Source organism: Anastrepha ludens, chromosome X, assembly GCF_028408465.1.
Source record: "Anastrepha ludens isolate Willacy chromosome X, idAnaLude1.1, whole genome shotgun sequence".
Taxonomy (NCBI): domain Eukaryota; kingdom Metazoa; phylum Arthropoda; class Insecta; order Diptera; family Tephritidae; genus Anastrepha; species Anastrepha ludens.
The window spans coordinates 49,008,344-49,027,686 of record NC_071503.1 but is presented as its reverse complement, the minus strand read 5'-3'; the positions used below and the strand labels follow the sequence as shown (position 1 = coordinate 49,027,686).

The following is a 19,343-nucleotide window of genomic DNA, read 5'->3' as shown; positions in this document are numbered from 1 at the left end:
CACCAACGAGCCCATAGAAATAGCCGCGAAAATAAAACTCAAATTCTAAAAAAATACTATTTCCCTAACATGTACTCCAAAATAGAGAAAAAGGTCAAACAGTGCTCAACTTGCCTTCAGCAAAAATACGATAGACATCCCCTAAAGCCAGAAATCCAAGCCACCCCGATTCCACAAAATCCTGGAGAAATCGTCCATATAGACATTTACTCCACAGAAAAAAGGTTTATTCTCACTTCTGTTCACAAATATTCCAAATATGAACAAGTAAAAATAATCCCATCCCGAGCAGTAGAGCACATAAAAGATCCAATACGTGAACTAATGATTGCATTTGGAACTCCTAAACTTGTTGTAATTGACAATGAGAAATCACTGAACTCTGCCTCAATTTTATCGCTATTGAAGGATCAAATGAACACCAAAGTATATGTTACACCGCCTTACGCTAGCACCACAAACGGACAAGTGGAGAGATTTCACTCTACTCTTTCTGAAATTATGAGATGCTTAAAATCCGACATCAATAATCTGACTTTCGAGGAACTACTTTTTAAATCTGTTAAAGAATACAACTCGATAATTCATTCTACCACCAAGAAAAAACCGCTAGAAACATTTTTCGGTACCAGAGTTCCCACAGACCCCAAGAGTTAGAAAGACATAGACAACAAAATATAGAATTACTTACAAAGAAGCAAATAAATGACCTTGGCTACCACAATAAAAACAGGAAAAAAACGAAAGATTACTCCGTAGGTGAAGAGATATTTGTCAAAATAAAAGATTAGGCTCTAAACTATCATCAAGATACAAGAAAGAAATAGAGAAAATAATAGGACTACAGTCAAAACCCAATCAGGCCGAACTATTCACAAAAGTAATATCAGAAGTTAACCTTACCACCCAAAGCGTATTTGGTTCACTAGGCCTCATAACAAGAAGAAAAAATCACCAAAAAAGAAAAAAAAAACAAAAAAAAAAGAAAAAAGAAAAGGAAAAAATATATTTTAATTATAGAAAATAAAGCTTGAACTGAATTTCTTCAAATTAATTTAAATTCGCATCCATCGAATTAAATTAATTTCAAGAAATTAAACCAAACTAAGTTCTATTAAATTGAATTAATTTTGATACAATTAAAATCAAAGGAATTTTAATATGATTAAATTTAATTTGAAAATAATTAATGTAATCTTAAGCGAATAAGAAAAATCGAGTAAAATGCCATAGGCGTTCGATCTTTAGATAATAGGAAAAATCGTTAAAAATGCCATAGGCTTTCGATCTTTAGATAATAGGAAAATCGTTAAAAATGCCATAGGCGTTCGATCATTAGATAATAGGAAAAATCGTTAAAAATGCCATAGGCTTTCGATCTTTAAATAATAAGAAAAATCGGTAAAAATGCCATAGGCTTTCGATCTTTAGATAATAAGAAAAATCGTTAAAAATGCCATAGGCGTTCGATCTTTAGATAGTAAGAAAAATCGTTAAAAATGCCATAGGCGTTCGATCTTTAGATAAAAGAAAAAAAACGTTATAAATGCCATAGGCCAACGATATAAATTTAAAAATTAGATAAATAACTATAGGTCTATAATTACAACCTTTTTACAGTACCCTTGCCGCCATGGCTTACGCAGAAACCCAAATCCTAGATTATACGAACGCACAGCAGTACAACAACTTAACGAAAGAACTTGAAAATACTATCGCACAAAATATCCAAATCAACCATCCATTACATCCTTTCCTTAACCACGAGATAATCCAAATTCGCACACTTCTTTCAAAACTCACCCCTCGAATTCAAATTAAACGTTCATTAGATTTTATAGGCACAGCATGGAAATGGATTGGTGGGTTACCAGACCACCATGACTTAGAAATAATTAAAAAAAATATTGGAAATTTACTAGAAAATAACGATAGACAAGTAATAATAAACAAAAATTTTTTAGATAAAATAAAGGAAGCAAGTAATAACACAAATGAAATACTTAAAAGCTTAAAAAATAATGAAAATGTAAAATTAGAACTAGGTCTTAAAATTAAATATAAATTACAACTAATTAAAGAAGAGCTTATTAATATTGAATACGCCTTACATTGGGCAAAATCAAATATTGTTAATTCATTTATATTGTCGAATCTAGAAATAAGCACAATTTGAAAAATTTTTGGAAAAGAGGAAATACCTTACATTAATATTGAAGAAGAACTAGAATTTACCGATATTAGAATAGCCTCAAATGGTACTTCTATAATTTATATTCTAAGCTTACCTACTACTAATAAAGAAACTTGTGTAAAGATAATACTCAAAGGAGTAAAAAAGGAAAATAAAATTAATAAAATTGATTATGAAAAGATATTAAAATGTAAAACGAAAATATACGGACTAAGAAATGAATGTAGAGCATATAATAAAATAACAATTTGTAATGAAAAAGATTTTATAAAAATAAATAATAATAGCTGTATTAGTAATCTTATAAGGAGTAGACGCCCAAATTGCACGCTTATCAACGCTGACCACATTAGCAACCTAGAAGAAGTACAACCCGAAATACTATTTTTGAACAATTGAATCAATAGAACAGAATGGAACATTCATAATCCAACACCACAACTCCACTATCAAAGTGCAAAACAAAAATTTCTACGTACATGAAATGAGTAATTTACAACCTCTTCCACCTGTTCTACAAAAACGAAACCCGAAGACGCCGTTCGAAGAAATATTATCCTTGCAGATGATGAAAGGTCTCCAAATACAAAACTTGAAGAAGCTGGAGACGATCAACAAAATCAATAAAGTGGGTTTAACCTCCAATACAGCACTCACAATATCCATAATAATAGCTGTCATACTACTCGCACTTAAAATTTCCGGAAAAAGAAAGCCGAAGGACTTTCAAGGGAATTGTAATAAACCAACCGCCCTTGGTACTCCTGAATCTCCGGAGATGCGAACAGGGGCGTCCGCACTTGAGGAGGGAGGAGCTAACGCAATACTTCACACACCTCAACCAAAATATCATGGTAACCCAACACTCCACACACGCAACGTTTTAGCTAACGCAATACTTCACACACCTCAACCAAAAAGTCATTGTAACCCAACACTCCACACGCGCAACGCTTTTCAGGAAATACCAGAGCAGCGATTAGCGTTCCCGTGAGAAACGCTTACTCAGCAAAGTACTGGTCACGTTGCAAGCACACGGGCTTAGCTTTTAGTCTTAATATTAGAATTAAAATATTTTTAAGTTCAGTTGTTAAGAGATTATCAACCAATAAAGACTGGTCTCGTCCGGAACAATTTTTTTTATAAACCACCACGACCGGGTAGTTTAACTTATATAATACACGGAAATTAATTAAAATGTAATTGCCGATCATTACGCATTATGCTTAACTTTACTGGGCAATTCGTTTGTACATCCGCTGTTTATAATTTTCAATCAACTGCGTGACTACTGTTTTATATTGTGGCTTTACATCGATGCCAGTCAACCTCATTGTAAATATTGTACTAAAAAAGGTCTGCATTTGTACATTCAACTGTATACATAAACTTATATCTATGTGTATTCCAAATTACGATCAGCTTTTGCGAAAGATCAAGTCCCTTAATCTAAGAATGTGTGTTGTGCATTCAAACCAACTTCAACCATCCATCTCAACTTTCGTTTAAAATTTTCCTAATACTACCGTAGCAACGTCTTCTAAGACATATAGCTTGCATAACTTTTCTGCATGGCGTACTCCATAAACTTTCTTTTATATTTGCTTATGCACATCAACGATGCATCAGACCCACAATCAACAAGCCATGAAAAAATGTTACTTTTGTTTATTTTGATAACTTCAAATCGACTACGCCATACCAAATTAACGTTCTTAGTTTCTACACAATTCTTGGCCATATGCCCCGACTCATTGCATTTCAAGCACTTAGTAGGTTCCTTACAATCTGCCCGTTTGTGCTATTCAGAACCACACTTAAAGCAATGTTCTACAACATCCCATTTGACAATTACATCTGTTATGTTTTGGATACTTTCATGTTGTGTTGACAACCTGCCGGAAGGAAAATCATTTCCTTTCTGTAATGTGGAGGCTAACCAAGGACATTTCTGCACGAGGTAACCCACTTTTGGGAAATCCTCCAATGGACGGCTCGGGCATCGGATCTGCAGGCCCGAACCCCACATTGCTTATGACCAGAACTGACACCCAGAGTTCCGGAGGAAGCACACTACTAGTGGTGCAAAATGGCACATGGGCTATGTCAATGGAGAGCCGAGTGGGTGAAAGCAATACACCGACGTCGAAACCTGGTGCGCATCAAATAAGTACCGCTCAAAAGACTGAAGTTATTGGAGATTCGAACGCCAGCATCTACGTCTATCCACAAGGCAGATCAAACGAAGAAAACAGAAGGCGAAGAAAGCCGAAGCATTACCTCGGTAGAACAGAGCATTCCTCTGTAACGTTGCACTCTGGCAACTACCGGGAAGAGGAGGAAGACAAAGAAGAGGAAAGTCGAGAGACGGAAGTTGGAAACGCCTGCATCCTCGACCCAATCCAAGGCAGATAAACCTTTACCTGACAAGGCAAAGGCTAAGGGATCTCAAATATCGAATGACACTCTTCCGTCAACGTCTGGCGAATCATTCACGAGAGTGGTAGCAAAGGGAATAAGGGTAGAGATGCATACCGAGAAACAAGACGGTCTTCAGTCCAAAGGGCAACAATACTATTTTGACATCTATCTTTGGAAAGCTATTGGTCAGTCGAAAGACGCGCCAACTTTCGAGAGTAAAAGCGTGGTGGACGATATTATAAAAGTGCACTGTTCCAATGATTTTTGGGCATTAAGACGTTTTCAGCAATGCCGCAGAGTCTTTGGTAAACCTGGGGTCTGAAACCTGCTGTGGTCCTATGGATATACACAGGCTGCAAAGAAGTGTATGTTTATGCATTACGCGTGTCATGATTACAACCTCCGGCGATGCTCTATTGCTCTATATGCAATTCTTAACAGAGCCGAGTGCAGAGAATTCTCTCTAAGTATATGTAAGTATAATGGCTCTGCACAGTTTTTGGCTTCTGTATGAAATCGAATTACCTAATGGCCGGCGGCATTTGCAAAGGCATTTCAATATGCATTTCTCCTTTAACAAACGAAATTTTATTCAACTTACATCTTATTACAGGAAAAAATATATGCATTTTCTAAGTTATCTTCTAAACTGTAAGCTCAATTCCATCTTTAATAAATATAGTATTACACATATGTATATACTGAAGCAACTATGACCTACTCACGACGCATCGTCTTATAATATCTACATACAATAATTAGGGAGTAAATACACGAATGATCGAATTCGTGCCTAATAAATGCTAAAACAATTCTCACCTACAGCCATCGACTGACACTTAAAGCGTACGGTTGTGCTCAATAGTGGTATCGGTGTTTTTCTTTCGCCTTCTATGCGTGAGTGTTTTTTATCTAGCGCCGTTACTTAACTACTTATATCAAACTTCTATTTGGTAATTAAAACATATTACCACCAGTGTTTTCTGCGGTAGAAAAAATTAAATGCTCCTCCAGGAATCCCCCCTTTGGAGATAACAGGTTCGCCCCGTAATCTAAAAGCCTAAAACCAATACAAAACGCACAATCAATTCTTCTTCTTCTTCTTAATTGGCGCCATAACGACTTACGCGATTTTGGCCGAGTTTAACAAAGCGCGCCAGTCGTTTCTTTTTCGTGCCAACCGGCGGCAGTTGGACACAGCAAGTGGAGCCAAGTCCTTCTCCACCGGATCTTTCCAACACAAAGGAGGCCTTCCTCTTCCTCAGCTACCACCAGCTGGTACCGCATCAAATACTTTCAGAGCCGGAGCGTTTGTATCCATTCGGACGACATGACCCAGCCAACGTAGCCGCTGGATCTTTATTCGCTGCGCTATGTCAATGTCGTCGTAAAGCTCATACAGCTCATCGTTCCATCGCCTGCGATATTCGCCATTGCCAACGTGCAAAGGTCCAAAAATCTTGCGCAGAATCTTTCTTTTAAACACTCCAAGCGTCGCTTCATCGGATGTTTTCATCGCCCACGCTTCTGCGCCATACGTTGGAGAATGTTTCCATATGTAGAATTCCACGCAAGTGGGGAAAGTTACTGATCGCCATTCACTTAGGAGTGGCCAGGACGATTCTTCTGCATATGGTTGAAGAAGCTCACAACGTCTGGGATTAGCCCTTGTATCCTCTGGGTAGCTTCCGAACACCCGTTCGGAAGTGAGCTAACGTGAGAAGGCGAAACATTCCAGGATAGCTGGTTGTGCGCTGGGTTTGAGACCCGCCACTTAAAAATCCCCCCCAATAAAAAGATTAAAAAACGCTCGGATGAGACCTCCCCATACGCACAATCAATTACAAAAGAAGTATTCCTTTCTCTCAGTGTTGTGTCAGTCTACAAATTGCTTAAACGTTATGATGGTCAAACTGTTGCTAGTGGAGTAGTGCTGCTCACATTCGACTTGTATCAGATACTAATATAGAAAAACTAGAAGTACACTTCTAAAGTCAGACCTTACTTCCCGAATCTGATGAGGTGTAAAAGTTGTCCAATCGTTGAACACACAACTAAATGATGCAACAAAACCTCAGTATGCGACTCATGTGCACTTCCACCTCACACGCCAATTCCATGCTCATTTATTGTACATTTTGTAAAAATTGCTCATGCGATCATCTGCCTCTAGTAAATCATGCCCAAAATTCATGCAAATGGAGTAAATTATTCTAATAAAAACTGAAAATAAATGCAGCATGTGCTAGGCTACATAAAAGATAACATAAAATGCAAATACCCGCACTCTCAATGACTTTTCGCCCTCTTTCTCTAATGTAATAAAAAATACCAGCAGAAATCCAAAGGAATATGGACACATCAAATATAACTAATCACCAAGAAGAGCAAATCTCCTCCCACCCTAAAAATGTAAATATCATCAAAACAAATAATACCACAATGGGAAGTACCATCACCCACTCCCACTGTTGGTACTCCTCTACCCTGTACCAGAATAATAACCGCCGTAGCCGAATGGGTAGGTGCGTGACTACCATTCGGTGTTCAGAGGGAACGTAGGTTCGAATCTCGGTGAAACACCAAAATGAAGAAAAAGCTTTTCTAATAGCGGTGGCCCCTCGGTCTGCAAGGGCAACCCCCGAGTGTATTTTTGCCATGAAAAAGTTCCTCATAAAAAATATCTGCCGTTCGGAGTCTGCTTGAAACTGAAGGTTCCTCCATTTGTGGAACAACATCAAGACGCACGCCACAAATAGGAGTTAGAGCTCGGCCAAACAACCAAAAAGGGTGTAGCGCAAATTATATATGTATATATAATATATAACCCACAAGCCAAGCAAATATTTTCTAATAGCAACAATGCAAATATAAATGAAAATGAATATAACGCGAATACCATGACTACACACAAAATAACTCAGTCGATTACTACACGAACCCACTATTTTCTCCTTCCTTTCGCAGCCTAATTCTTTCCAGCTTTCCACTTGTGAATACAGAAAGCTCACCCCAAAAAGAAGACTAAGTTATATACGTAATACAATGGAATATTAATGGACTACTTAATAACTACATAAATAAACAAGGATGTATTAATCAATGGATTCAACCTGATAATTGTGGCGCAGTGGGAAACACATATTCCAACAACAAAAAAGTTAATTAATAATTATAATAGCTTTTTTCACAATCTGACCCAAAATAACACTTGTAAGCAAGGAATCGCTTGCTTTATAATGAAATCCTTTAATCATAAACAAATTTCTATCTGATCTAATATTCCCTGCCTAGCTATTGAGGAGCTATTGGAAGAAAAATGTCTTTAATTAATTGTTATATTCCTTCTATATAAAACTTTACATACAAAAAGCTTACCGATATAATTAAAAAAATTTCAAGCCCTGGGCGATTTCAATACCTGGAGCCTATTGTGGGGCTCCGAACATTCCAATAGAAGAGGAAATACTATTGAAGATGTAATTTTGACACAAAATCTCATTGTCTTAAACGATGGCCTACCTACACATTTTTCCACACACCAAACCTTCACCCATCCTGATATCATCCTTGCATCCTTGTTCTATAGCTTCCAGCCTTTCTTCTCTTTCATTAGACGAACAACACAACAGCGGCCACTTCCCGCTTAGAACATCCTTTTCCTCCTATGATTGGTACGGAGCCAAGCCAATATCACAATTTTTAGCGGGAAAAACTGATTGGAAAAAATGTTATTCCTTATCCGTAACCCTATCAAACATAAATGTGCATACTGCAATATATATTTACTTCATTACAAATAGCAAATAGTAAAATTTTACTGATAATGAAATTTAATTTGCATTGCCAATAAACTTTTACTGATTACTGAAAAAATTGCAACAAAAATATTTTTTTACTGATTACTGATTGCAGTAAAAATGTTAATAATGTAATTTGATTTGCATTATCAGTAAAATATTTACTCATTACTGAAAATAGGTACTGGTAGTTACACATCAAAACCCAACCACTAGATTCAACAAATTGTTTAGGAAAATGAGAATATTTGTTTTCTTTAACAAGCAATACATACGATATAAGCTTTTCTTAAATCAAGCACAACAGCAAATACAGACAAAATTTGGATCGCTGAGTTTTTGCCTTTTAATAGCCTGATGTTTATTTAAACAACTTGGTTCATCTCGTTTCCTGAAGATAATTTTCCGGGTCAGTGCAACTACACTGTGTGCTATCGGCTATCTTTCCATATTTCACCACATAAGTGTTGAACATTTTTGACTTCATCTTCTCTTTGGGTTGTTGCTGTTTCAAAACTACTTATAAGTATCTACTTAGGTGGCGCTACAGCCGAAAACAAAGTAGTTTGTTAGATCTTTCTGTCCTGCGCTCGCTGGTGTCAGCTGGAAATGCCGAGCGCTGACAGGTCTTGCAGCAATTGGTCTTATCAACAAAGATGTTTTCCTTTTCCGGGTACCGTTGCCTAGGCTCGCCTAGCTGGAGCGTCTTTGTTCATGCGGGTGACATGACCATGCTTCTCAATACAATTTTCTGTGTGAATTGTACGACAGTTACAGTTATGAAGTGATGATTTCATTTTTTCACGAAATGCAAAGAGTCATAACTCAAGATTCTGAACCTTGGTTTTCTGTGTATTAATTCATAGTTTATATCTAATATATCATAGTCGTAATAAAATTTGTTTTAAGATTATATTTCATGCAAGGTGGACTTTCTTTATTAATGATCTCAATCCGTTCTTAATATTAAGGGGGAAGTCTACTGTGACAAGGGAAAAAACAGGCTTATTTTCCGAATTTTATTTCTAACAAAATATTGCTCGTACATAAAATCTATTTAAACTCTTATCTTTATTATATATTTAAGTTTTTGAAAAAAAAATTTTACGTCAAAATATTCAAAATGGCCGCTGTGGCACTTCTGCAAGCGCAGGTCCGCTTTTCTTAGGTGCCTAAACGGTGTACATGAAATCTTACGTTTCGGTGATCTAAAACAAAAAAACAAAATATTGTTATCATATACATAGTATTGACTCTCGTCTGACGTAGGATTATGTCGATAAAAAATTTTGGCGTTGAAAAAAAATTCTTGAAATTTTTTTCTTTTTTTTGCCTAAAATTGATGTTGCTATTGTTTATAACAATTTAACAAATAACGATATCAAAAAAATCCTATGTCAGACGAGAGACACTATTACAGAGAATATATAATTAAATTTTTAAGCTGATTCATTTATCAGAACTCGAGATATCGTGTACACCGTATACAAAAACTTAGTTTCGAGAAAAATGCGTTTAAAGTTTCAGTATAGCAGGTACGCGCTTTGGAGCGCTTCGGGAAAAGGTCGAAATTTTAACGAAGAAAAATTTAGCCAGCTGTAACACATATTGTACCTTATTTAAGAGGGTTCAAAGTATTTTTTAAGCTAATAAAAAAAAAATCGATTTTTTGAAAAATTCACAGTAGACTTCCCCCTTAAATATATTTTCACATCATTTTTATTTCAGCCTTTGCTGGACATTTTCGATTTCAAGTTCTGTCTCTTTTGTATTTAGTGTGCCATACGTTCCTCTTCTTTTTCTGAGGAAAGGAATATAAGCCAACTAAAAATATTTATTGAGTACAAATATAAATGATTTAATTTCCCTGATGAGAGTGCATTACAGTTTTCATACTGATAATGCAAACCAAATTAATCGTGAACAATTTTACTGCAATTTTTTTCAATAATTAATAATCAGTCAAAAAAAGATTTTTCTGAAATTTTTTTCCAGTTGTTTGGTTGGTTTAAGTGGTGATTCATCCAAAATCCAACTAGCGCTTCCGCACAATTGTGTTGCCACATCCTCGTTACCAACTTGTTTAAAGGTTATTTACAGCATGTCTATATCTAGTCTGTGCGGTTCAGGTACCTTATCAGGTTGTTGATAACTAAGCCAGGCAGTTGTTCGAGACTCTCGAACAGCGGTTTACCCAGGGTTAACATTCTGTCCTTCCATAGAGCAGGGCAATCATAGAGGAAATGGAAGATTGTTTCTTTTTTCTCCGGTTGTTTGCAACTATGCTTGATATAGTAAATATTACAATCATTCTATTGGCAACTACCTATGTACAGAGGGTTATGAAAGTGAAGCAAAATGCATCCCACGCTTTTAACTCTAATTTGAATTACTCTATTTGTATCTTAATTTTTGTTATAATTCTGTTCTGAGGTAGTTGACTATGGCTGATCGTTCGATTTGCTATTACTTCATTATAGGTCCCTTTGTCATTAAAATTTATTTTCTACTTTTTAGTTCGATTAGCAATAAAAGCGTGTTTTTTAGTTTCTTTAAACTATTTTTTATTTTCTACTTTTTAGTTCGATTAGCAATAAAAGCGTGTTTTTTAGTTTTTTTTTAAACTATTTTTTATTTTTAGTATAGGTATGTAGGTGTTTACGAGTAATATACTATTACACAACCGCACACTAAATACTAACCTCAATGGTGGTGTGGAAACTAAAAATTCCCAATTTTTGTTTAAAAAAATACCCAATTCATGTTTCTACCGGTGTGGCAATATTGGCAAATGTTATAAAAAATGCACATTTTTCAGCGCTCTCACGAGAAAAAGAGTTTCCCATCTAGTCATCTATGTTGTGTGTTCCAAGTCGATCAGATTTTTAGAAGCCAGTAAAAATTAAGCTCAAAGATTCCGTTACATACATACATACATACAACCCGAGCTAATAAAAGTGTGTCTTGGTTTTTGCATCACGATAATGCACCGTCTCACACTGCACTCGTTCTTCGTGACTACATATGTACGTAAAAATCGTACGTTTATTCTCATACATAAATATTTTTCTTAACGATTTAAGACAGCCTCTGAAATATGATTTAATATAATATCTGCATTTAATTTAACGGATAATATACGTAAAGATCCTATAATCCTAAAATCATCAAAATATGTAAATAAATATATAAAAGTCATAGGTGGGCACTTTGCAGTAACAGTAAGAATGCAGTAAATATAATATTTTACTGATATTGCAATTTAATTTTCATTACCAGTAAACTTTTACTGATTACTGAAAAAAATTTGCATTACCAGTACACTTTTACTGATTACTGAAAAAAATTTGCATTACCAGTACACTTTTACTGATTACTGAAAAAAATTTGCATTACCAGTACACTTTTACTGATTACTGAAAAAAATTGCAGTAAAAATATTTTTTTACTGATTACTGAAAAAAATTTGCAGTAAAAATATCTTTTTACTGATTACTGAAAAAATTGCAGTAAAAATATTTTTTTACTGATTACTGAAAAAAATTTGCAGTAAAAATATTTTTTTACTGATTACTGAAAAAATTGCAGTAAAATTACTGTTAATATAATTTTATTTGCTATCAATTTCGATCTGTAACTCCACGTCTGTCGAAACATTTTCCTTGTGCGAGCCACACTCTAAATCTTTTGGCTTCAACCGATTTCAACAAAATTATGAATTCTTCAAGTCAGGATATAAAAGATATTCACAAAAGATCTTTCCAAAGGCAAAAAATCCTTCAATTTAATTGAAATTTTTTATATTTACATATTTTCTTACTGCACAGATGCACACAACTTTGGAATAAATGCAATAGACCGAAATCTGCAGAAGTAGTTAATGGAGTGATAAATGCGAATTTAATAACTCCATGCATAACAAGGTGGAACTCGCTTTATGATTCCGTAAATAAGTTACTGGAGCACAAAACCAATTTAGCAGAATTGTGTTTCCGTTTAAAAATTCCTACCATTCTCAGTGGTGAGCTTGAGTACTTAGAGGAATACGTAAAGCTTATGAGACCTATTGCAGAAGCAATCGATTTCCTTCAGGGTGAAAAGACCATGTATTTTGGTTATTTCATACCCACTATAGTGTCCTTAAGTATAAAAATGCGTCGTTTGGAGCCTAAAAGTTTGAAGTATTTAACCGAAAGTAGCAAAAAAATGCATGAAGCTTTGCTTAAAAGATTTGAAAAGTACTTCCTGATTCAGCCTGACGCTTGGGATGCTGTTATTGCCGCTATTTCTATCCCTGACATTAAGTTGCGATTTGTGAAAGCTCTTTTAGAAACAGCTAAAACGCAAACAGAATAGGAAGTTAAAAAAATGTTCAACACTTATGTGGTCAAGTATGGAAAAGTAGCCTGTACCAAAACTCGTATTCTACCTCAACCACCTCAAAAAACATTTTTTGACTTCGGGGATGAAAGTAATGGTAAACTGTTTACACTTGGTTTTCAATTAAATATTTGTTTTATGCATATATTTACTTAAATAGATATTAGCATACAATGTGGTTCCACTGACTCGGAAAATTATCTGCAAGAAACGCTATTATACCTGGCTGAACGAGAAGAAACAACAAGTTGCCTAAATAAATATCAGGCTATTAAAAACGTATTTTTAAAATATAATACCCCATTACCGTCATCTGCACCTGTAGAACGGTTGTTTTCATTCGCTGGAATTGTAAATCAGTCTAGAAGGCAAAAACTCAGCGATGCAAATTTTGAAATGCTTGTGTTAAGAAAGGCTAATAGCTAATAGCAAATAAAATTATATTAACAGTAATTTTACTGCAATTTTTTCAGTAATCAGTAAAAAAATATTTTTACTGCAAATTTTTTTCAGTAATCAGTAAAAAAATATTTTTACTGCAATTTTTTCAGTAATCAGTAAAAAGATATTTTTACTGCAAATTTTTTTCAGTAATCAGTAAAAAAATATTTTTACTGCAATTTTTTTCAGTAATCAGTAAAAGTGTACTGGTAATGCAAATTTTTTTCAGTAATCAGTAAAAGTGTACTGGTAATGCAAATTTTTTTCAGTAATCAGTAAAAGTGTACTGGTAATGCAAATTTTTTTCAGTAATCAGTAAAATTTTACTGCTTACTGCTATTTGTAATGCAGTAAATTTATAATGCAGTGTGCCCACCTATGATAAAAGTATACCAGATTGCTGGTACTTTTTCCAATAGGGGTTTTCGACAGATCTCGCGTGACTACTGTCAAACTAAATACATTATTCTTTTGAATATTCATTGACATTTCATCATGGTAAGACTTACGCCTCAAAACGTTTACCAAACGTACAATTGTATTAGGAAAATCGTGGCTCTGTGAAAAGTGTTTATCGCGCGCCTTCTTCGGAGACGGCATATACTTTTTGGAATATTTCTCATTAATTTAGCTGTATGGCATCATGCCTAAAACTTTATCCTTTTCGAGATACTCGAGCGTGTGGATTATGTAAAAACATATTTCATATTTTGCTTGTACGCCAACTATGTTGAAATGTAGGTTTGGTTGGTTGGTGTTCTATTTTTTTCTGCTTTTAGTTAAAGGATATGTCAATTAATAAAAAATCATCAAAACTTGTATAAAATGGGGGCTTGGTAAAGTCTTGAATTTATGATTTTTCAGCGTTTCCTACTTCACAATATTAAAAAAAATCTGTATGGAAACTGTTCTACAAATTATTTTAAAAACTAAAAAATACTAGTTTAGCTATCCAAAAAGGAATAATATTTTAAGAATACATTTACTTGGATAGACTAAACAAGTAGTCCAACATAAGGAAACATCGATTTCTGGCATTAACTGTTTAGTACCTGGCATAATTAAACCAATCGAAAAAGGTCGGGTGAACATTAATTACTAATTACCTAAATAATAATGTCCTTAGGTTCCTAGGGCGACTTTTCCGATAACTAAAATCCATAAATTAAAAATGCAGCCAATGTTAATATATCGCAGAATTTTTTATTCCTAATTTTCACTTGTGACACTTTTTATATCAATAGGTATATATTAAAAATTGGAATAAATGTGTTAACGTTTGCTAATTTTGTTACTTGGAGTGTAACAAGTGTTTTGTAAATAATGTAGAGAGCAACTGCAATATGGAGAGGGTGCCAGAATTGGCATCTCATTCCTACCCAAACATGTTATGAGCCTCATTTTTGTGGAGAAGGTAATGGATAGAAGAGGAAAGGCAAATCGTCGCGACGAAGTATAGAGACGAACAACGTCTCATATATGATACACAAACATTAAACGTCGCATAGTGCTGCGCCTCAATATATGTAAAAAGTGGACCAAAATATGAAAAAAGAGTAGATGGATTTTGCTAAAAATTGTTTCATTAGTGGACTATAGTACGCCGATCCAAATGTCGAATATGTTTTTCATTACTTTCATACTTTTGGTGAAGGAAGTAAGACTAAGATGAGATTAAAAACTGTTTTCTTAGACGTCCGCCGGCACGTTATTTTTTTCCGGCACGGTCGGACCCAGACCCAGTGCTTTAAAGTCCGACTTATATTTTTATTAATATTTGGTTACTCAAACTTTTGAAAAATTATGTTACACTTATTGATGGTTCAAGAGTTATATATAACCGCCGTAAAGCTTTTTTGTTTATATTTTAATATAAATTTTTTATATTCGAATATAAATAAAAATTAAGAGCGACTTCGTAAAAAATTCAAATTTCTTATAAGTGTGGCCTTTTATAATAAATTGATAGAAAAAATTTATTCTTGCATTCATGAAAAGAATATAATTATTGTGATACCTGAAAAAAAATACCGGTAAAATTCGAGATAACATGGGAGAAACGGCATGAATAATTGAATTCTCACCATGAACACATGTTTATTTTTCACAAGGCCACACTAAAGAATTATTTATTTATCATAAATACATTATACTGCGAAAACAAAATTTATTAATATATATTGTATATAAACAAGTATACTTTACGTACCAAAAATCTGGCGTTAACTGCACACTGGGTACTAAAAGTCCGGGAGCTCGCTTTATTCGTGTCACTCACAATACTGAAACTTGGGGTGACGGACCCTCGCTACTGTAAGTTTTTTTAGGTGAGATAATCAGGTCATTTCCCGCTCCAAAATTATGCGACATTGAAATTTTCGGCCGGAGGGTTAGAAGCATTCCAACAATACCAAATATTTCTACATTTGGGACAACAACATTTTTGATATTTTCCTGCCCAGAAAGCACTGTGCGACGCAGAAAAACAAAGGCATAACGGGCACACATAAAAATATCACGATTCGCTAAATATTCTCATTCGTGCTCATAAGCAAACTAGTTATGTAAATATACTACATTTACAATTACATTTTACAAAAGAATTACAAGTGATAAAAATGTATTTCAACAACTATCATATTACAAAGAAAACAAGTGCGCTCCAACATTGTCTCCCAGAAATTTTAAATCAAATTGTAATCGTTAGACCTAAGCGCTTATAGGATTTGAATTTTGAACGTGTGAAGTCTTAGATCCTTCCTCAATATTTCATGCACATAGTATTTGGAAGTCCCAGGGCAGCCGCACGGACCGACGCGGGTTACCGTGGAAATTCGTAGCGACAAGTTCACAATTTTCATTTGTTCTCGATGTCCGGTTGGGCTTCGGCCATGGTCTGTTTGCCACGAAACCTTCACACCCATGAACGAATCAAATCTTAACTTCGGGCATCCCGTTAACGTCGAATACTGCATCGTGAAGTTATCGCGGTTTCCTCCCGCTCATACGCTCAGAGGTTAGGGAGAAACTTTAAATTTAAAACCTGCCACTGGACATCCTCTATAAGCTAATGGCAATTTTTAGCCACAGAATGAAGAGGTGGGGCTAACATCAGACCGTTAACCGACTCTCGAAGATTTTGAAGGAGTCACCTGATTTATAACGTGACCGGTGTTATGACAGAGGTTTGTTTACGAAAAAACTTAGACTGTGTTGGTGACATACGAAAAAAATCAACGCATTCATTGCTCATGTTACTTCGTTGCCATCTGAACAGCGACCGATTGGATAAGTGTCAAGGCGAATGGAATAAATAAGGTGACATCTTCCCAAAACCGTTATTTTCTTTTTCGAATTTGACAAGTCTGATATTAGGCACCATAATAGTACAAAACAAACAGACCCAGGAGAAATTACATGTTTGTGAAATGTAAATAGAGACATTTAAACTTAGCTATAAACTTTCGGAGGGAGAGGTTTCTCCACCGAATTTCTGTGTTGTCATAATGGAGTTTAATCATAAATATTGATTAGTTTTTGTGATATACTTATAGTACAAGTATATTGCTCTTACCTGCTCTCATAGACATGAAGAAATAAAATACAGCCCACGCCAAAATTACGATATAGTATACATTCATCCAACAGGACATTACAGCAGCAGCATAACCGATACCTTAAATAAAAAACAAATCATAAAAGCCAAATGAATTGATTGAGTATTGCCTAATTAACACTGAAGTTGTTTTATTGTGCTTTAATCTTATAGCAAAAATTTAAAATTCAATTACTACAACATATAATATAAACCAGAGGCATTAAAGCATTTAAAAACTTAAAAAAAAATTAGCAGGTATTGCCACCCACTTTTTGGAATGGGAATAAGAATATTGTTGAGTACGGAGAAACTCCGCGAACTGACTGGGAACCATAGCGAGCGAATGTAATGCCTTGGGGACATGAATGTGCCACACATATAAATATATATATATTACTATTAGCTTCTTTATTCAAATAAAAGATATAAACTTTACAAACTATAAATTTAGTAATAAAAATTTCTTTGCATGTTAATCGATTCAAGGTTCTGAAAGCTCTGGTTTCAGTTAAGAAAAATGATTATTCAAAAAGTTATTGCGACAAAAAAGCGAAGAAGAAAACAAAAAGGAATTCGTGAGAACTTCCTTACGAATACTGGTGTTGCCACATTGGATTGTTCAGTGTGTTCCCACAATACTACCCCTAAATGAGGCTTTATGTGGGACTTCTTAAAGCCTAATTTAACGTTGGCTATCTGGCGCATGTGTTGATCTCTGCTGCAGTGGTAGACTCGTTGATGTTGTAAGATGAAGGGGTGTCTCCGAGTTGACCAATGCGCGTCTAAGGTGGGTAGCACTTCCAAAAATATCATCACTGGCTAAATGAGCGGGTTTGATACGGTCTATGTTGGCGGTGACTTCTCGCCCATTTCCGCCCATATTGTAAAGAGCCTATTGTCGATGCGTTTAACTATTTTGTGGGGACCCGAGTATGGCTGGTCGAGCGACCGTTTAACTGCATGAACTCTCAGGAATACATGAGTGCTGGTTTCTATATCTTTGAAGCAAAATGTCTTCTGCTTGTTGTGGAGTGTTGTCGGAGCGGGCCTTGTTTTTCGCATATGTGAACGGAATTCGTCTAGAAAACTATGAGGGTCCACTGGCGGATCGGTGTTTGTGAAGAACTCGCAGGGCACCTTTAGTGTTGAGCCATAGGGGTATTCTGCTGGATAGGCTTTTAGATCTTCCTTGTAGCATGTTCTAAGTCCCAGGAGAACGGTGGGTAGCGCCTGGGTCCATTGCCGGGTCTGATGGCACATTATTGCTGCCTTCAATGCGCTGTGCCATCTTTCAACTAGGCCATTTGAAGCTGGGTGGTATGCTGTAGTACAGATTCGTTTACCTCCGACTAATCGTGAGAGTGCTGTGAAAAGTGCGCTTTCGAATTGTGAACCCTGGTCCGTGGTTAGCAACTTGGGACATCCGAAGCGTGATATCGAATGTGTGTAGAATACGCTGGCAACGATGCTGGCTGTAATATCTTTTATTGCAATTGCTTCAGGCCACTTGGTGAAGCGATCGACGGCTGTTAGGCAATACCTGAACCCCTGCGATTCTGGCAATGGACCTACCCGATCCAGGTGGACGTGGTCGAACCTTTCGTTGGGCTCTGGAAATGCTGCAGATGTTGTGTGCGCGTGACGCGCTGTCTTGGAACCTTGGCATGGGATGCAGTTTCTGGCCCACTCGGTGATGTCTTTGTTCATTGACGGCCAGACATATCGTTGTGCGACGATTTTAGGGGTGGATCTGCCGCTGGGATGTGCTAAGTTGTGCAGTGCCTCGTAGACTTTGCGACGTAACCCTAGCGGCACAAATGGACGCATGTTGTTGGTGGAGACATCGCAGTAGATTGCCTGCCCATCCAAGCCAAAGGTTAGTTTCTGGAACTTAAGTGATGTTTCGTTATGCACAAGTAATTGTTTTAGCTCATCGTCTGCTGCTTGGGTTCGTGATAACTCATCGTGGTCGATCATAACCGGTGTATGCATTGTGTCAATACGCGAAAAAGTGTCCGCTATGTAGTTGTCCGAGCCAGAGATGTGCTCTTTTCTTGTGGTGAATAGACTAATGAATCCCAGTTGTCTTAATTGGCGTGGAGAAGCTTTATCGGACTGCTGTCGAAATGCGTAAATCAGCGGTTTGTGATCGGTTCAGTGAACTCACGGGCCTCGACCCAATGCCGGAAGTTCTTGATTGCTTCGAAAATCGCTGTCAGTTCCATATCACATGTGCTATAGTTTTTCTGTGCTGGCGAAAGTTTCTTCGAAAAGAACCCAAGCGGCTGCCACGTGCCGTTATGTTGTTGCTCGAAAACCGCTCCTAATGCCGTGCTAGAAGTGTCGCACGTGACTCGAAGCTTAGCGTCAGAAATCGGATGTGATAAGAGGGTTGCTTGGGCGCGCTTCTCTTTCACCTCCTCGAAAGCCTTTTCGGACTCTGTTGTCCATGGAACTGGTCGGCGATCGTTTTTCTTACAGTCTTTAAGAAGGTCGTTGAGTGGTGCTT

At 36.1% G+C, this 19,343-nt stretch overlaps 2 protein-coding genes across 5 annotated transcripts in view; one reads left to right on the top strand and one right to left on the bottom strand.

Annotated features, from left to right (window-relative positions):
• The window catches only part of LOC128869179 (sodium- and chloride-dependent GABA transporter 1-like), a 198,671-nt gene that overhangs the window by 59,531 nt on the left and 119,797 nt on the right, over nucleotides 1-19,343 (bottom strand). For all 4 annotated transcript variants that reach the window (XM_054111690.1, XM_054111691.1, XM_054111689.1 and 1 more), the window contains exon 4: nucleotides 16,811-16,912. In XM_054111690.1, coding sequence (XP_053967665.1) covers nucleotides 16,811-16,912 — 102 coding nt within the window. The remainder of the gene's footprint in view (nucleotides 1-16,810; nucleotides 16,913-19,343) is intronic.
• Nucleotides 12,041-13,242, top strand: LOC128869180 (uncharacterized). Its single transcript, XM_054111692.1, has 2 exons — nucleotides 12,041-12,892; nucleotides 12,956-13,242. The coding sequence occupies exons 1-2, from the start codon at nucleotides 12,784-12,786 to the stop codon at nucleotides 13,219-13,221; spliced, it is 375 nt and encodes a 124-aa protein (XP_053967667.1). The 5' UTR covers nucleotides 12,041-12,783; the 3' UTR covers nucleotides 13,222-13,242.

Bases quoted from the DNA above. Each gene is read 5' to 3' on its own strand.
- LOC128869180 (XM_054111692.1), top strand. From the start codon at position 12,784: ATGTTCAACACTTATGTGGTCAAGTATGGAAAAGTAGCCTGTACCAAA. The intron at 12,893-12,955 runs GTAAACTGTTTA...TTACTTAAATAG, and splicing joins CTTCGGGGATGAAAGTAATG to ATATTAGCATACAATGTGGT.